At 41.5% G+C, this 17,258-nt stretch overlaps 1 protein-coding gene across 1 annotated transcript in view; it reads left to right on the plus strand.

Annotated features, from left to right (window-relative positions):
* Positions 1–379: 379 nt before the first annotated feature.
* lrrc1 (leucine rich repeat containing 1) overlaps positions 380–17,258 on the plus strand; it is a 139,185-nt gene continuing 122,306 nt past the window's right edge. Inside the window, exon 1 of the mRNA XM_059982083.1 lies at positions 380–880. Coding sequence (XP_059838066.1) covers positions 722–880 — 159 coding nt within the window. The 5' untranslated portion in view covers positions 380–721. The remainder of the gene's footprint in view (positions 881–17,258) is intronic.

The raw sequence follows: 17,258 nt of genomic DNA on the forward strand, positions 1-17,258 counted from the left end.
CGAAGTTTCGGGGTGAGACTCTTCATTGGCGCTGTAAAGGAGCGTTATTAGATTGATGTCGGTATGTATTACCCAGGATTTCCAGCATCTGCAGAATCCCTTGTGTTTACTCTCGTTCTACTGAAATGCACTGTGTAATTCAGATTTATTTATCGCGCGTGAATTGATCTGTATGAAGGCAAGTGTTTTGCTGTATCTCGATACATGCAACAATAATGGACCAATACCAGCTGTATTATTAATGGTGTCAAAGTGCTCAGTTCAAGGACAGGGTCGATAGGTGACCTGCCAGCGATGGGACGGTGATCACACGCAGTTCTCCAACCTCGTCTCTTTCCAAACTTCTCCACGCAGACTGGCCCCTGGGAATGTTGACGTCAGTTAGAAAGAGGGAGTGTATGTTCCGGTTCAGGAATCGAGGGAGAGGAAACAGAAAAGGGGGACGGTAGAAAGAAAGAGAGGAGAGCAGAGGAGCTATGTGAAGCAGAAAGAGAGTGAGAAACGTGAAGAGCAGGGCAAAATTCATCTCACTGGGAGCAACAGGCGGGATTTAAAGAGACTTATTTATGTTGAGGTTACTGTGCTTTGCTTTGCGCCTTCCTTGCGTCCTGTGCTGCGGGAGGCGGTTGGAGTGTGGTGCCTGAAGCTCGGGAGCCCGGAGTACTGCAGCCGAACTGTCCCCCACCTCTCCCCTCTCCCCAGCCCTGCGATCCCGAAGACCATGTTCAACTGCATTCCTCTCTGGCGATGCAACCGGCATGTCGAGGCGGTGGACAAGCGACACTGTTCGCTCCTCGCCGTGCCCGACGAGATCTACCGCTATAGCCGGAGCCTGGAGGAGTTACTACTCGACGCCAACCAGCTGCGAGAACTGCCCAAAGTAAGCGGCCTCAACTTGCCTCTTGGTTTCTCCCTCCTCTTATTTCCAACCCTTTTTTCCTTTTGACCTGACTGCCGTGGGGGGAGGTGGTGCGTTGTGGTGGGGAGATTGTGGGGTGGTTTAATATTTCACCGTGATTCCGCGCACACGTTCACAGTCATTTGCCAGAAAAAAAACCAAAGTGTCTTCCTCAATACAAGGCTGCTTGGACGCGCCACACTACGATCGAAAGTTTACTCGGGCGAAATAAGTTTTAAAGGAGATGGGAAAATAATAGAGCATTTAGATCGTAGAAACCGCCGAGATGATCATTGGGGTCTCTCTCTCTTTCTCTCTCTCTCCTTTTTGTGACATTTGCTGGGAGCTTTGTATACAAAGGGCCCAGAGCATTGTTGAGAAGCCCTTCCATTCATCCCCCAATCTCTGACCCACTGCCGTCAGGAAGGAGGTTTCGAAGCATCAGGACTAGGACGACCAGACCGGGTAACAGCTTCTTCCCTCAGGCTGTGAGACTAATGAATACCCTGCCCATCACAGGTCTCATCTCTACGACAGCAAGCTGTGTACTGTTTACTGTTTACCTGTGATGTACACTACATGCATTTTAAATTATATTTTATGAATCTATTTATGGTGATATTTTGTATTGCGTTCTGTGTGTGGCATATGTTTTGTGGGTGCATCGTGGTCCGGAGGAATCTTGTTTCGTTTGTACGTACAGTCAGATGAGAATAAACTTGAACTTGTTTGGAGGTGGAACGGTGGCAAGTTTTAAGTTTTAAGGTTAGCAACACACACAAAATCTGAAGGTCTCAGCCCAAAATATCAACTGTCTATTCCTCTCCAGAGCTGCTGCCTGACCTGCTGAGTTCTTCCAGCATTTTATATGTGTTGATCTGGACTTACAGCATCTGCAAAATCTGTTGTGCTTAAGGTTATCAGTTTGGTGAACAGACTTCTAAAAAAGATTCTCCATTGAAAATCAGTAGAAAACAACTACAGATGCTGAAAATCTGAAAGTTAAAAGAAGAACAGTGAACACGAACTACTCAGCAGGTCAGGCAGCATCTGTGGAGAAAGAAATGGTTAGGCCTGATGAAGGTTCTTGATTTGAAACATTGACTGATAATTCCATTCCATTGATGCTACCTGACCTGGTGGGTTCCTCTAACATTTTGTGTGTGTTACTCTGGATTTCCAGCATTGGCAGAATCTCTTGTGTTTGCGAAATGGTTCATGTTTCCACTTGTTGGAGGAACTCAGCAAGTTAGGCAGTATCCTGTTCTCCCTCTTCTTAAACCAATCATTCCTACGGTGGGGGGAGGGGGGCCTAGGCCACTGACAGCAGTTCACTGTCCTGGGCAGATTGTTGATTGGCCATGTAGCTTCTGCTTTCACGACTTCATATGTCTTCTAGGTGAAGATCCTCTCTCAGGGATGAGGTCTTTGAGTTTCTGCAATTCTGTGTTTTAACAGGATGGGGTTGCTAGCCCCATGCTCAACCATTGCCCTTTTGCAGTTGGGCTTTTGACTATCCATGGTGGAATTTGGCAGCATCTATGGAGGGGAATAAACCATTGAAACCTTGAGGTGAGACTCTTCATCAGGACCCACTGAAGGGTCTCAACCTGAAACATTGTTTATTCCCCCTCATTAAATGCTGCCTGGCCTGCTGAGTTCCCCTAGCACTTTGTTCAAGATTTCCAGCATCTCCAGAATCTCTTCAAGTTCAAGATCAAGTTTACCCACAAAATATATATGACTCACAGCACATAAAACAAAGTATTACCATGAATAAGTTAATAAAATATAATTCAAAATGCATGCATTGTGCAGCACAGGCAAACAGTGAACAGCTCACTGTCCAAGTGATGAGACCTCGGTGATGGCAGTCTCACAGTCTGAGGAAGAGGCTGGTACCCAGTCTGGCGATTCTACTACCAGTGCTTCTGTACCTCTATCCTGATGGTAGTGGGTCAAAGAGATTGTGGGATGGGTGGTGGGGATCCTCAACAATGTTTCAGGCCCTTTGTCTGCAACATGCCCGGTAAATTTCACATATAAGGGGGAGGGGGAACTCGGTGATCTCTGTGGTTTTTAGTGTCCTCTGTAGGGGCTTTTGCAGTTGGTGCCTTGCAGCTTCCATACCACACAATGATACAGCCTGACAGGATGCTCTAGCTGGTGCTCCTTAGAAAGCTGTTAGAATGGGGAGGGGAACCTTGCATGTCTCAGTCCCCTCAGAAAGTGTAGAACCTGCTGTGCTTTCTTGACCAGTGAGGAGGTGGTTAACATTTCAACTTTATCAGAATTAGGAAATAGGGTGTGTTTTCATTGGCAGTAATATTGACTTGCGGGTTAATTGTTCATATAGGGCACCAAAGAGTGTGGCAGAGCAGAGGGATCTGAGAATATAGACCCATAACTCCTTGAAAGTGACGTCACAGGTAGACAGTGTCATAAAGGGATCTTTTGGCACATTGACCTTCATAAATCAAAGAATTGAGTACAGGAGTTAGGATGTTAAAGTTGTATAAGATTTAGGTGAGGCTTAATTGGGAGCATTGTCTGCAGTTCTGGTCACTTGCTTACAAGAAAGATATAAGATTGAAAGGGTACAGAGAAAATTTTCAGGGATGTTGTCAGGTCTTGAGGACCGGAATTATAAGGAAAGGTTGAATAGGTTAGGACCTTATTATTAGAATAAGGGGAGATTTGATAGCGTTATACAAAATTATGAGGGGTGCAGAAAGCGTTAATGCAAGCAGACTTCCCCCCCCCCCCCTTGGGTTGGGTGAGAGTATAACTAAAGATCGTAGGTATAAGGTAAAAGGTTAAATGTTTACAGGGAATCTCGGGGGGGGGGGGAACCTCTTCACTCAGAGGGTGGTGAGAGTGTGGAACGTGCTGCCAGTGGAAGTGGTGGATGCAAGTTTAATTTCAGCATTTAAGAGAAGTTTAGATAAGTACATGGATGGGAACAATATGGAGGGTTTTGGTCCAAGTATGGGTTGATGGGACTGGGCAGAATAATAATTCAGCTCAGACTAGATGAGCCAATGGGTCTCTTTCTGTGCTATAGTACACTATGACTCTCTGCCTTCGTATGGTAATTATTGATTTATATATCAGTGGAAGTCATATTGCACATTGACCTGGGATTTTGAACATGTTTATGCATCCATATTTACACAAACTGAATTGACTTGATGGGGCCAGTCAGAGAGACCAGGTGACACAAGGTAATGAAACTAGTTCTGATGACAAGGTGATTACTGCTCTTGTTCTCAAGTGTGTTTTATGGCAACCCAACCCAGTTCCCACTCCTGAAGTCAGAGTTCAAAGGTGTTTGTCATTTTTGTTTTAATCTTGCACTGTTGTCACAAGGTAGGGCCGTGAGACAAGTGGTATGTTAAATGAACTGATTAACTCAACTGAAGTACTAGTGTGATTTTGTACTTGACTACATTTAAACTGTTCTAGGTTCTGATATGAATTCGCAGGGAGGTTCATCCAAAAATTTCCCTGAAGCATTTTTATGATATTTGTGTTTTCAGACTGACTCCATCTTCACAATCTTCACACTAAACTGACTAGTATGTTACAACTTGAATGTCACTTTGGACAAATTCCTCTATAATGGGAAAAACAATGTCAAACAAGGCTGTCATAAAAACAAAATTTTATTGGTATTTTTGCACCCACATCCTCTCCCAGCTAGGGTGCAGATGAACTGTGATGAATGAGACATTTGGCTTGAAAATGTAGTTGGTACAGATTTCATAAGGTTGTGTAAGTGCCGCCACACATTCTGGTGGCCAAATAGCATGCTCACTGTGTTCGGCAGAACAGCACAGGACACAACAGAATAGAACACACCATGCAACAACAGCAAAGCAAGATCTTTTCCTCCCTCCCAACCACTCACACACATACACAGTCCTCTAACCCCAGAACAGACCATCTTCAGCCCCCAGCCTCCAGCAGACTTGTGGATTCACAGACACTGGGCCTTCGACTTCCCTTGAGATTCACAGACCCAGGGCTTTGGTTATTGATTGACTTTTGGGCTTCAGCCATCAGTATTGACCCAGGACTTGCTGCTGATGATGAATGGGGACCCGAACTCCAGGCCTCAAGCTCTAGGCTTGCTGATGATGGGACTCTGAATACTACGTCTCGAACTCTAATTTTGTCTAATTGAACCAGTCATCAAATTTCATTTCTGTGTGGTGTTTTACATTGCAGCTTTTACTTTCGAAATTTAATGTTGTGAGTACAGCTGCCAATCTGTCAGGGTTTTCTTTTTGATCACTGTTGCCTTTCCCTGTCTTCCCGAAGGAAATGGCTGATCCACACAATCAAGCAATATCAAGTCAAAGTAAGTTTATTATCAAAGTGCACATATGTCACAATATACTACCTTGAGGTTCATTTTACAGATATTTATAGAAAAATAAACCAACAGAATTTATGAAAAACTATGCATGAGCAATGTTCAAAGTAAACCTATAATTGAAGTATGTATACGTCACTAAATACTACCCTGAGATTCATTTTCTTGCAGGCATTAACTGTAGAACAAAGAAATATAATAAAATCTTTGAAAAACTATGCACTAATAAAGACTGATAAGCAACCAATGTGCAAATGAAGACAAACTGCAAATGCAAAAGAAACAAATAATAATAATAAGTATGTAAATAATACTGAGAAATTGAGTTGTAGAATCTTTGAAAATGAGTTGGTAGGTTTTGGGTTGACCTTGAGGTGAGTAAAGCTATCCCCACTGGTTCAGGAGCCTGATAGTTGAAGGGAATAATTGTTCCTGAACTTGATGGTGTGGGTCCTAATGCTCCTGTACCTTCTGCCTGATGGTAGTAGTGAGAAGAGATGGATAATGGGGGTCCTTGATGATGGAGGCTGCTTTCCTGTGGCAGCGCTCCGTATAAATGTGCTCAGTGATGGGGAGGGCTTTGCTTGTGATGGAGTTGGCTGTGTCCATCATTTTCTGTAGCCTTTTCATCATTATTTAGATATTAATGATGTCATAAAAACAGAGATCTAGGTGCCTTTGCCTCAGCCCACAGTTCTATTTTTTTCACTTAAAGATTCAAGATTGTTTATTGTAATTTTTCAGTACATTAGGGTAAAGGACAAAAAATGAGGGGTTAATGTACGAGTGACATTTGATGGCTCTGGGCCTGTACTCACTGGAGTTTAGAAAAACGGGGGAGGGGAAATCTCATTGAATGCTATTGAATATTGAAAGGCCTAGATAGAGTGGATGGGGAGAGGATGTTTTTTTTATATATAGTAGGTGAGTCTAGGACCAGAGGGCACAGAACAGAGCATCGTCCATCTTGAACAGAGATAAGAGAGAAAATCTTTAGTGAGAGGGTGGTGAATCTATGGAATTCACTGCCATGGATGTGGAGGCCAAGTTTTTTGGTATATTTAAAGTGGAGGTCAATAGGTTCTTGATTAGTGAGAGCATCAAAGGTTATGGGAGGAGGCAGGAGAATGGGATTGAGAGGGTTAATAAATTAGCCATGATGGAATAGAGGAGCAGATTTGATGGGCCAAATTACCTAATTCTGCTCCTGTGTGTTAAGGCCTTATGATTGATACTCTGGATCCAATGTAGCATAGGAAAGCATAACATGCATAAAAACACAAACTATAAAAGCAGTCCTATAAAACACAAGGTACAAGTAACATATATACATAAGTTCAGCTTATGTACACAGACTGACTGCATATACATAAAGTGGTGCTGGGTTAATGGATGCAGGTGTTGATCAGCCTGAGGGCTTGGGGAAAGGAACTGCTTTTGGGATTGCTCCTGGTGATGCTGTGCATGTAAGGAGAGCTGTATAACTCATCTCCTTCTACCTTAGGCCATGAACTTGTCAATCACCCCTGCAGTGGACACTTCTGGAGGTCCAAGATCCGTATGCTCCATGACCACTGGACTAAGTGTGTAAATGTAGGAGGGGACTATGTTGAAAAATAAATGTGCTAGGTTTTCTAAAATTGACAACTACCGTAGGCCATGAACTTATCAATCACCCCTCGTATTTGCGTGATTTGTCTTCTTTAGCACAGTGGTTTTCAGACTTTATGTATAGTTTTCATAAACTCTATTGTTTTTCTTTATTTTCCTGTAAATGCTTTCAAGAAAAAAAAAGAATTTCAAGGTAGTATATGGTGACATACAGTATGTGTACTTTGATAATAAAGTAACTTTGACTTTGACCTTGACACCTGGTGGAACATTGTCTTCCTTTGTGCTCTGGCTCTATTGATTATTACCCTGCATTCTCTTTATGAACTTCATTACATCCTGGTGTGTGTGACAATAAAACCATCTAATGGAACTCTACTATCTTTGGTGTTTTGGTGAGGACGAATTGCACGGTTGGCAAGCCTCTGACTTTGAACAGAGCACCTTTAAGTATACTCATGAGTCCATCACAGGCAAAGCCTTCCCCTGCATTGAACACATTTGCAAGGAGCGCAGTCACAAGAAAGCATCATCCATCATCAGGACTCCCCACCATCCAGGCCATGTTCTCTTCTCACTCCTCCAATCAGGAAGGAGGTATAGGAGCCTTAGGTCTGACACCTCCATGTTCAGGAACAGTTATTGTCCTATAGCCATCAGGTTCTCTCCTGCCGCCAAGCCAAAATGCCATTGTCAAAATATGTATTGGTCTTCATTACTTGGGGGATTGAGTTCAAGAGCCATGAGGTAACATTGCAGTTCTATGAAACTCTGGTTAGATCACTCTTAGAATATTGTGTTCAATTCTGGTCACCTCATTATAGGAAGGATGTTGAAGCTTTAGAAAGGGTTAGGGATAACTTGTTAGGATGCTGCCTCGATTAGGAAGCATATCATATGAGGATAGGTTGAGCGAGTGAGGGCTGTTTTTGGAGTGAAGGAGGATGAGAGGTGACTTGATAGATGTGTACAAGATGATAAAAGGCATTGATCAAGCCAGAGACTTTTTCCCAGGATGGAAATGGTTAATACCAGGGGTCATGATTTTAAAGTGATTGGAGGAAAGTATACGGAGGGATGTCAGGGGTAGATTTTTAAAAAAATAGAGAATGGTGAGTGTGTGGAATGTACTGCCGGGGTGGTGGTAAAGGCAGATAACAAATTTTGTGACACATGGTGGTGATATCAAACCTGGTTCTGATTCTGAGATATATTAGGGACATTTAAGAAACTCTTGAATGACACATTGATGATAGAAAATGGAGAGCTTTGAAGGAGGGAAGGGTTAGATTGAACTAGAGTAGGTTAAAAGGTTGTTATAACATTGTGGGCCGAAAAGGGCCTGTACTGTGCTTCTATGTTGAAAACAGATGACCCATGAGATTATTCAGCCACCATCTGGGCACTATTGGAAACTGGGACAGATGTAACAAAGTGCTGGTGAAGCTGCATTTGGAATGGCATGTTTAGTTTTGGTCAGGCTGCGATGAGAAAGGGTGCAGAAGAGATTTACGAGGCTGCTGCTGGGACTTGAGGGATTGAGACATAGAGAGAAGCTTTGCAGGTTGGAACTGTATTCAATGGAGGATGAGAATGGTGATCTTATAGAGGAGTATGAAATCATGAGGGGTGTTTATATAGTGAATGCGTGCAGCCTTTTTCCCAGGGTTGGGGAATCAAGAACTAGACGGCAGAGATAAAGGGAAAGAGGGGTAGGATTTAATAGGAAACTGAGGGGTAACTTTTCCCCTCTCCACAAAGGGTTGTAAATATGTGAATGAACTGCCAGAAGGAGTGGTTGGGGCAGATACAATAACAATTGTTTGAGTAATATTGTTTCATAATAAATATATTATCGAAGCATGTATATGTGAGATTCATTTTGCCAACAGGGATTCATAGAACAAAGAAATACAACAGAGTCAATGAAAAACTACACACAAAGGCTAACAAACAACTAGTGTGCAGAAGAAGACAAACTATGCAAATGCAATAAATAGATAAATAATACTGAGAACATGAGTTGTAAAACACCTGAAAGTGAGTCCATAGGTTGTGGAATAAGTTCAGAGTTGAGGTGACTGAAGTTATTACACTGGTTCAGGAGCCTGATGGTTGAGGGGTAATGATTGTTCCTGAACCTGTCTGTTTTCTGGGAATTAAGGCTCCTGTACTTCCTTCCTGATGGCAGCAGTGAGAAGAGGAGATGGCCTGGATGAGACTATGAGACTATAAGATTTAGGATCAGAGCTAGGCCATTTGGCCCATTGAGTCTGTTCCGCCATTCAATCTTGGCTGATTTGTTATCATTCTCAACTCTATTCTCCTGCCTTTGACGCCCTTAATAATCAAGAATCTATCAACCTCCATTTTAAATATACCCAGTGGCTTTGCCTTCACAGACATCCATGGCAATAAATTCCACAGATTCATCCCTCTCCAGCTAAAGGCATCCACCACTTTTTTTAGGCATTTCTGTTCTTGGGCATTGGTGCTTCCGTACCTGGGCAAATACAGGCAAATGGGAGTGGATCCAAACTGGACCAACAACGCATCCTCACTAGTCAAGAAAGCACAGCAGTGTTTACACTTTCTGAGGAGAATGAGATTTGCAAGACTCCCTGCCCCTATTCTAATAGCTTTCCTCAGGAGCACCACTGGGGATGGCCTCTCTGGCTGCAACATTCTGTGCTATGGAAGCTGTAAGGCATTGGACCGCAAAACCCTACAGATGATCATATGATTGTACAAGAGGATCACTAGGGTCTCCCTATTCCCCACTCCGTTTCTGACATTACTGAGAGCATTGCTGAGGATCCCTACCACTCATCCCACAACCTCTTTGACCCACTACCATCAGGAAGGAGGTACAGAAGCATCAGGACTAGGATAGCCAGACTGGGTAACAGCTTCATCCTTGTGAGGAAAATGAGTACCCTGTTAACACTAAGGTCTTGTCACTAAAATAGTGAGGTGCTTAACTGTGTGATGTGCAGTACATTCATTTTGAATTTTTAAAAAACTTATTTAAGGTAATATTTTCTTTTATGTGCTGTGTGTGATATAAAGTGCCTATAGAAAGTATTTCTCCACCCCCCCCCCCCCAGAGGATTTCATGTTTTATTGTTTTACAACATTGATTCACAGTGCATTTAATTCGGATTTTTTTTGACACTGATCAACTGAAAAGGACTCTTGTGTCAAAGTGAAATGGGATCTCTACAAAGAGCTCTAAATTAATTACAAATATAAAATACAAAATAATTGATTGCATAACTAGTCACCCGTAGTGGACGGCCTGCTCTAGGCATACTTACATCTGTGCCATATTCTTTCCATTTCTTGATGATTGACTTAACCGTACTTCAAGGGATATTCAGTGGCTTGGAAATTTTCTTCTATTCATCTCCTGACTTGTACTTTTCAGTAACTTTTTTTGTGGAATTGCTTGGAGTGTTCTTTTGTCTTCATGGTGTAGTTTTTGCCAGGATACTGACTCACCAGCAGTTGGCCCTTCTAGATACAGGTGTATTTTCACTACAATCAGTTGAAACACCTTGACTGCACACGGGTTTATATATAGCCAGGACACCTTAACTAATTTTGTGACAGCTAAGACCAACTGGCTGCTCCAATGATGATTTGGTGTGTCATATTAAAGGGGGTGAGTACTTATTCAATCAATTATTTTCTGTTTTATATTTGTTATTAATTTAGATCACTTTGCAAAGATCTATTTTCGCTTTGACACAAGTCTTTTTCTATTGATCAGTGTCAAAAAAGCCAGATTAAATCCACTGTGATTCAATGTTATAAAACAATAAAACATGAAATCTTCTGGGGGGAGGATGGGGTGAATACTTTACAGGCACTGAATGTTTTGTGGGTGCATCATGGTCTGAAGGAATATTGTTTCATTTGGTTCTATATATGTACAGTCAGATGACAATAAACTTGAACATGATCGGATGTTTATTTTGGGCTGAAGGGCCTGTTTCCCTACTGTATGCTCTGTAACAGTAAATAGCCCACTTCAGTGATTGTGGCTGCTTCACTGCATTCAGATGCCAAACCTTTGTAGTTGTTGGCTCTCTAGCTGACGACTTGAGCTCAATGGTTTGTTTGAATTGGATTACTTCTGTTTTAGTGTGGTATTCATGGCGACGGTAATTCTGTAGTCTACTAATTGGTAATACAAATGAGAACAGCTTGTACCCAGCAAAAGCTTCTGGTATTTTAAATGAGAAAATTCTGTCTTACAAAATGCTTGATGATGTAAGGATATATGGAATCTTATTTACCTGGATGGATGGCACGTGCTTATAGATAGTGTTCGGTACTGGTAGGTTATTCCAGAACATTCCTGAAATTCAAAGTACATTTATTATCAAAGTATATCAACTGTATACAATGCTGAGATTCATCTTCTTTCAGGCAGCAAAAACACAACACAACAAAAAGACATGACAAACATCCCATGAAAAAAGAACAAATATTAAAAAAGTAAACAAATAGTACACAGAACATGAACCACTGAGTCCTCAAAAATAAGCCCACTGTAATTTTATAATTGATAATTGTTTTCTGACTGTCACAGGTACCAAGTTGCGGTGAAAAATCTTTGTTTTGCGTGCCATCTATACAAATCATTTCATCACATTAGTGAATTGAGGCAGTACAAGGGGAAAGCAATAACAGAATGCAGGGTAAAGTGTAACTTCAACCCCCACCTCCCCCACCTGCCCACCGAATCCTCCTCACATGGTCTCATATATCACCAGCTTGTACACTTTTCCCTTCCCCCTGTCTCCTTATTCTAGTGACTTCCCCCTTCTTTAGCAGTCCTGATGAAAGTCCTTGCCCCTGAAACATCTACTGTCCATAGATACTACCTGGCTTGCTGAGTTCCTCTAGCATTTTCCGTGTTGCTTTGGATTCCCTGCATCTTGTTACAGATCAAGAATGTTTGTGTGTTATACAATTACCCATTGGGTAAAAAAAAATCCATCCCCTTCCACAAAGAAAACAGGTTGTAATGTACAATCAGTGGCAACTTTATTAGGAACGTCTGTACACCTCCTTGTTAATGCAAATATCTAATCAGCCAATCAGGTGACAGCAACTCAATGCATAAAAGCATGTAGACATGGTCAAGAGGTTCAGACCAAACATCAGAATGGAGAAGAACTGTGATCTAAGTGACTTTGATCGACGTACAGAGAATGGTGTGAAAGACAAAAACCAACCAGTGTGTGGCAGCTCTGTGGGTGAAAATCCCTTATTAATGAGGGAGGTCAGAGGAGAATGGCCAGACTGGTTCAAGCTGACTGGAGGGCTACAGTAACTCAGATAACCATGTGTTACAACAGTGGTGTGCAGAAGAGCATCTCTGAATGTACAAATGACTGACCGTGGAATGATTGTTGATGCCAGATGGCGTGGTTTGAGTATCGCAGAAACTGTTGATTTCCTAGGATTTTCATGCATAACAGTCTCCAGTTTTCAGAGAATGGTGTGAAAAGCAAAAACATACACTGAGTAGCATTTCTGCAGGCAAAAATACCTAGTTAATGAAAGAGGTCAAAGGAGAATGGCCAGACTGATTCAAGCTGACAGGAAGGCGACTGTAACTCAACTAACCACAATTTGTCACAGGGGTGTGCAGAAGAACATCTCTGAATGCACAGCACGTTGAATCTTGCAGTGGAAGGGCAGAAGATCACAAGAATATGCTCAGTGGTCACTGTGTTAGGTACAGGAAGAGTCTAATAATGTGACTTCTGAGTGTACTCTAGACTTCTTTTTAATTTCATAGATTATTTGTGTTTCTTTCTTACAGCACAATTTCATTTGGCTTTCTTTATTTCCATTAGTACATTTCATTCATCTAATACATTCTAGTTTTCTCTTTTGCTTGTTCTGTTCCTTTCCCCAGTTTATTGTCACATGCACAAGAGCATGTATGTACACGTGCAATGAGAAATGTACTTACAGAAGCATCGCAGGCACGTAGCATCAGATAAGCAGCAAGAAAAGCATAAATAAAACATAAATTATACTGAATATTATACATGGAAGAAGACAATTAGTGAAGTAGCTGCACTTGAACATGGTGAACGTAGCTTTTCTGTTTCCTGCCTGATGGTATCTGTGAGAAGATCCTACACAAGTGGCAGCAGTGCTATTAACTAATATGTAGGAATGTAATACAATAGTATGGAAAACATCAACTTTGAATGTAAGTAATGAAAAGGCATTGCATAGTTTATTCTTGTAAGTATTTTATTATGAAGTTTATTTTATTAAAAGGTCTGTGAGAAGACAGCTTGAGATCACAGGCTTATAAGCATCAGATATGTAGCATTCACATGAAAAATAAACATTAAATTAAGCATAAAATATACAACTTTTTTTTAACAAGACTGAATTATAACAATAAATGTCTCATCCCTTGTCATTCAGTAGCATCATCATCACTGAAACACCTGCTATCGATATCCTGGGGATTACCATTGGCAGGAAACTGAACTGATCTAGCCATATAAACACTGTGGCTACCAGAGCAGGTCAAAGGCTAGGCATCCTGCAGCGCGTAACTCACCTCCTGACTCCCCTAAGCCTGTCCACCCTTACAAGGCTCCGGTCAGGAGTATAACTCGCCTGGATGAGTGCAACTCCATCAACACCCAAGAGGCTTGACACCATCCTGTACAAGGCAGCCCAGTTGATTGGTACCCCCTCCACAAGCATCCAATCCCTTCACCATTGACTCAGCAGTGTGTAGTATCTACAAGATGCACTGCAACAACACACCAAAATTACTAAGGGAATGCCTTCCAGACCCACGACCACTACCATCTAGAAGGACAGAACAGCAGATAGCTGGGACCACCACCACTTGGAAATCCCTGTCCAAGCCACCCACCTTCCTGACTTTGAAACATATCGCCGTTCCTTCATTGTTGCTGGGTCAAAATCATGGAATTCTTTCTCTAACAGCACTGTGGGTGTACCCACACTTCTGGGACTGCAGTGGTTCAAGAAGGTGGCTCATCACTACCTTCTCAAGGGCAACTAGGGATGGGCAATAAATGCTGGCTTAGCTGGCGAATAGGTAAAAAATTAATAGATTAAAAAAACAGAAGAACAGAAAATTGTTTATCCTAAGTGCCTACCATTTCTCTTTTTTTTTCTAACTCTTTATTGGCTAGTAACTTCAAGTGCACTATTTCAGATCCTGATAACTGTGATTGGATTTCTTTATTGGAATTTCTGCTATGAACTTATTCTGCCCTTCTATTGATATTCCATTTTAGTGCAAAGTGATCAAAGTGGTTGTGAACTGTGCTGAACTGTAGTGATTGAGGTTGTGTCGGTTATTTCAAAAACCCAATGGTTGAAGGAATGCAGCTGTTCTTGAATCTGGTGTTGTGGGACTTCAGACTTCTGTATCTCCTGCCCAATGGGAGCAGCAGGAGGATTTTGGAGAGAGATATCTTTGGCTGCATCATAGCTTGGTATGAAAACACCAATGCCCTTGAATGGAAAATCCTACAAAGAGTATTTGATACAGCCCAGTCCATCATGGGTAAACCCTTCCTCAACATCTCCATGCAATGTTGTTGCAAGAAAGCAGTGTCCATCATCAGGACCCCCCCCCCACCACCCAGGACATGGACTCTTCTTACTGCTACCATCAGAGGTACTGTAGCCTCAGGACTCGCGTCACCAGGTTCAGGAACAGCTCCTACCCCTCAACCATCCGGCATTTGAACCAGAGGGGATAACTTCACTCAACTTCACTCGCTCCATCATTGAAAAGTTTTCACAACCAATGAACTCACTTTCAAGACTCTTCATCTCATGTTCTCAATATTTATTGCTTATTTATTATTATTACTTTATTTTTGTATTTGCACCATCTGTTGTCTTTTGTACACTGATTTAATGCCTAAATTGATGTGGTCTTTCATTGATTCTGTTATGGTTATTAAGCTATGGATTTATTGAGTCTGCCTGCAAGACAGTGAATCTCAGGGATGTATATGGTGAGATATATGTGCTCTGATAATAAATTTACTTTGAACATGACGTTCTTGAGCTTCCAGATGCAGCACTGACCTGACAATGGCACATCCATGTCTGGGTCATGTGTTCAAGATTCTTAAGTTCACTTGATCTGGAAACCTGTTGCTGTAACTTAGTTAAACTCGAAGCAAGCATTCATTATTTATCTGCATAAAGATATAAAAATGCTATATCCTGTATTTGTGATTTGTGTAATTCAATGAATAACAGAAACAGGCAGGATAGAAGAAAATTTTGGCTCAGTGTGATTCTAATGATTGTTTAAAAGGGTATTTTGGTTTTGAACCATGTGTCCACATTTTATCTGTAAATAATTATGTTACTTGTAAAGTTAATGGTAAATGTAATATTTATAAATTAAAATTTTATTTAGTTAATTATAAATAATTAAGTATTTATCACGGTAGCGCAGTGATTAGCTTAACACTGTGGAAGTGCCAGGGAGCCGGGTTCAGTTCTACTGCTCTCTGTAAGTACGTTGTCCTGTTGACTGTGTGGTTTTCCTCTGGTGCTCCGGTTTCTTCCATATTCCAAAGATCTCTTTACTACCTCAACAGCGCTAAATTTCCAATCAGTAGTAATAACCGAGTGAGGACTTCTTTTACTGCTACTCATTTGAACTTACCTTCTCCTGTTGATGGCTCATTCAACTATCCTTTCAGATTCCTCTTTCTTCAGTCCTTTACCTTTTCCATCTATCACCTCCCAGCTTCTTTCTTCATCCCATCACCCACCCACTTTGCTTCACCTATCACCTTCTAAATTTTCCTCCTTCCCTTCCCCCACCTTCTTATTCTGGATTCTTTCCCCCCCCCCCCCCCCCCCACCGCCTTTCCAGTCCTGATGAAGGGTCTTGGCACATCAGCTGTTTATTCCCCTCCATAGTTGCTGCCTAGCTTGCTGAGTTCCTCCAGCACTTTATGTGCATTTCTCTGCATTTCCAGGATATGCAGACCCTCTTGTGTTTATTTAACTTTAGTTGATTTTATTATTGCCACAGGGCTTAATTTCCCATCAGTGCTTACTCCTGCTCCATTTTAGATGTTGTTAAAAAAAAACATGTACTGTATTTAATTAATGTCTAGTGCAAGATGATGACTTAACTAAAACTTCTGGTCCTGTGACCAGTGACCAGAAACAAATGTCCATTAAGTGGAAATTTTGGGTAATAATCCATAAACTGGATCTAAATATAAAATTTCAGTGTAACTTTTACATAATTGAATCCTAACTAAAGTCAAAGTAAATTTATTATCAAAGAATGTATACGGCACTGTTTACTACCTTGAGATTCATTGTCTTGCAGCATTCATAGGAAAAATAAAAAAACCCAATAGAATTGTATTTACATTATATTTTGGAATGGCAAGCAACCTATGTGTAAAAGAAGACAAACTGTGTAAATAAAATAAGTGATACTGAGAATATTACTGAGGGTTTCCAGAACTACAGGGCACAGCCCCAAAATTGAGGGGTGAGCTTTTAGAACAGCGGTAAGGAGGAATGTTTTTAGCCAGAGAGCAGTGAATTTGTGGAATGCTCTGCCACAGACTGCGGTGGAGGCCAAGTCCGTGGCTATATTTAAGGCAGAAGTTGATCGTTTCCTAATTGGTCAGGGCATCAAAGGTTATGGCGAGAAGGCAGGGTTGAGTGATATCCAGGATCAGCCATGTTGGAATAGTGGAGCAGACTTGATGGGCTGAATGGCCTAATGCTGCTCATATGTCTTATGGTCTAACATGAGTTGTATTAGCATTGTAAAGAGTGACGGCAAGAGAGAGAAAGAGAGGGCAAGAGTGTGAGGGAGAAAATCAGAGGGAGAGTGGAGAAAGAGTGTGAGGGGGAGGGTGTTAGAAAGTGGGAGAGGGAGTTAAAGAGAGAGAGTGTATGCATGTATGAGAGAGGGAGAGGTAATAAATGTCAGGAGGCAGGAGAGAAAGTGTGAGGGACATTGAGAGCGAGAGAGAGAGAGAGAAGTTAATATTTCAGGCTATTGCCTTTTCACTGGAACTTTTCATTAGTGTTTTTTTCTCTCCCCCAAGTACTTCTAGCAATGTGAGTTTGAATTTTAAATTTCCAACACTCGCATTACTTGTAAACCTACTCTTGTAGCAAACTATTGCACTTTTTCTACTTGTTTCTTTACAAGGGAGGAAGAGCTAAAAGAACATCAGTGTAAGATCAGAAGTGAAAGATTTATAAGGAACATAAAGAGAATTTTTTTGCACACAAAAAATGGTGCGTGTTTGGAATGAGCTGATAGAAATAGTGGTTGAGATGGGC

Source organism: Hypanus sabinus, chromosome 10, assembly GCF_030144855.1.
Source record: "Hypanus sabinus isolate sHypSab1 chromosome 10, sHypSab1.hap1, whole genome shotgun sequence".
NCBI lineage: Eukaryota > Metazoa > Chordata > Chondrichthyes > Myliobatiformes > Dasyatidae > Hypanus > Hypanus sabinus.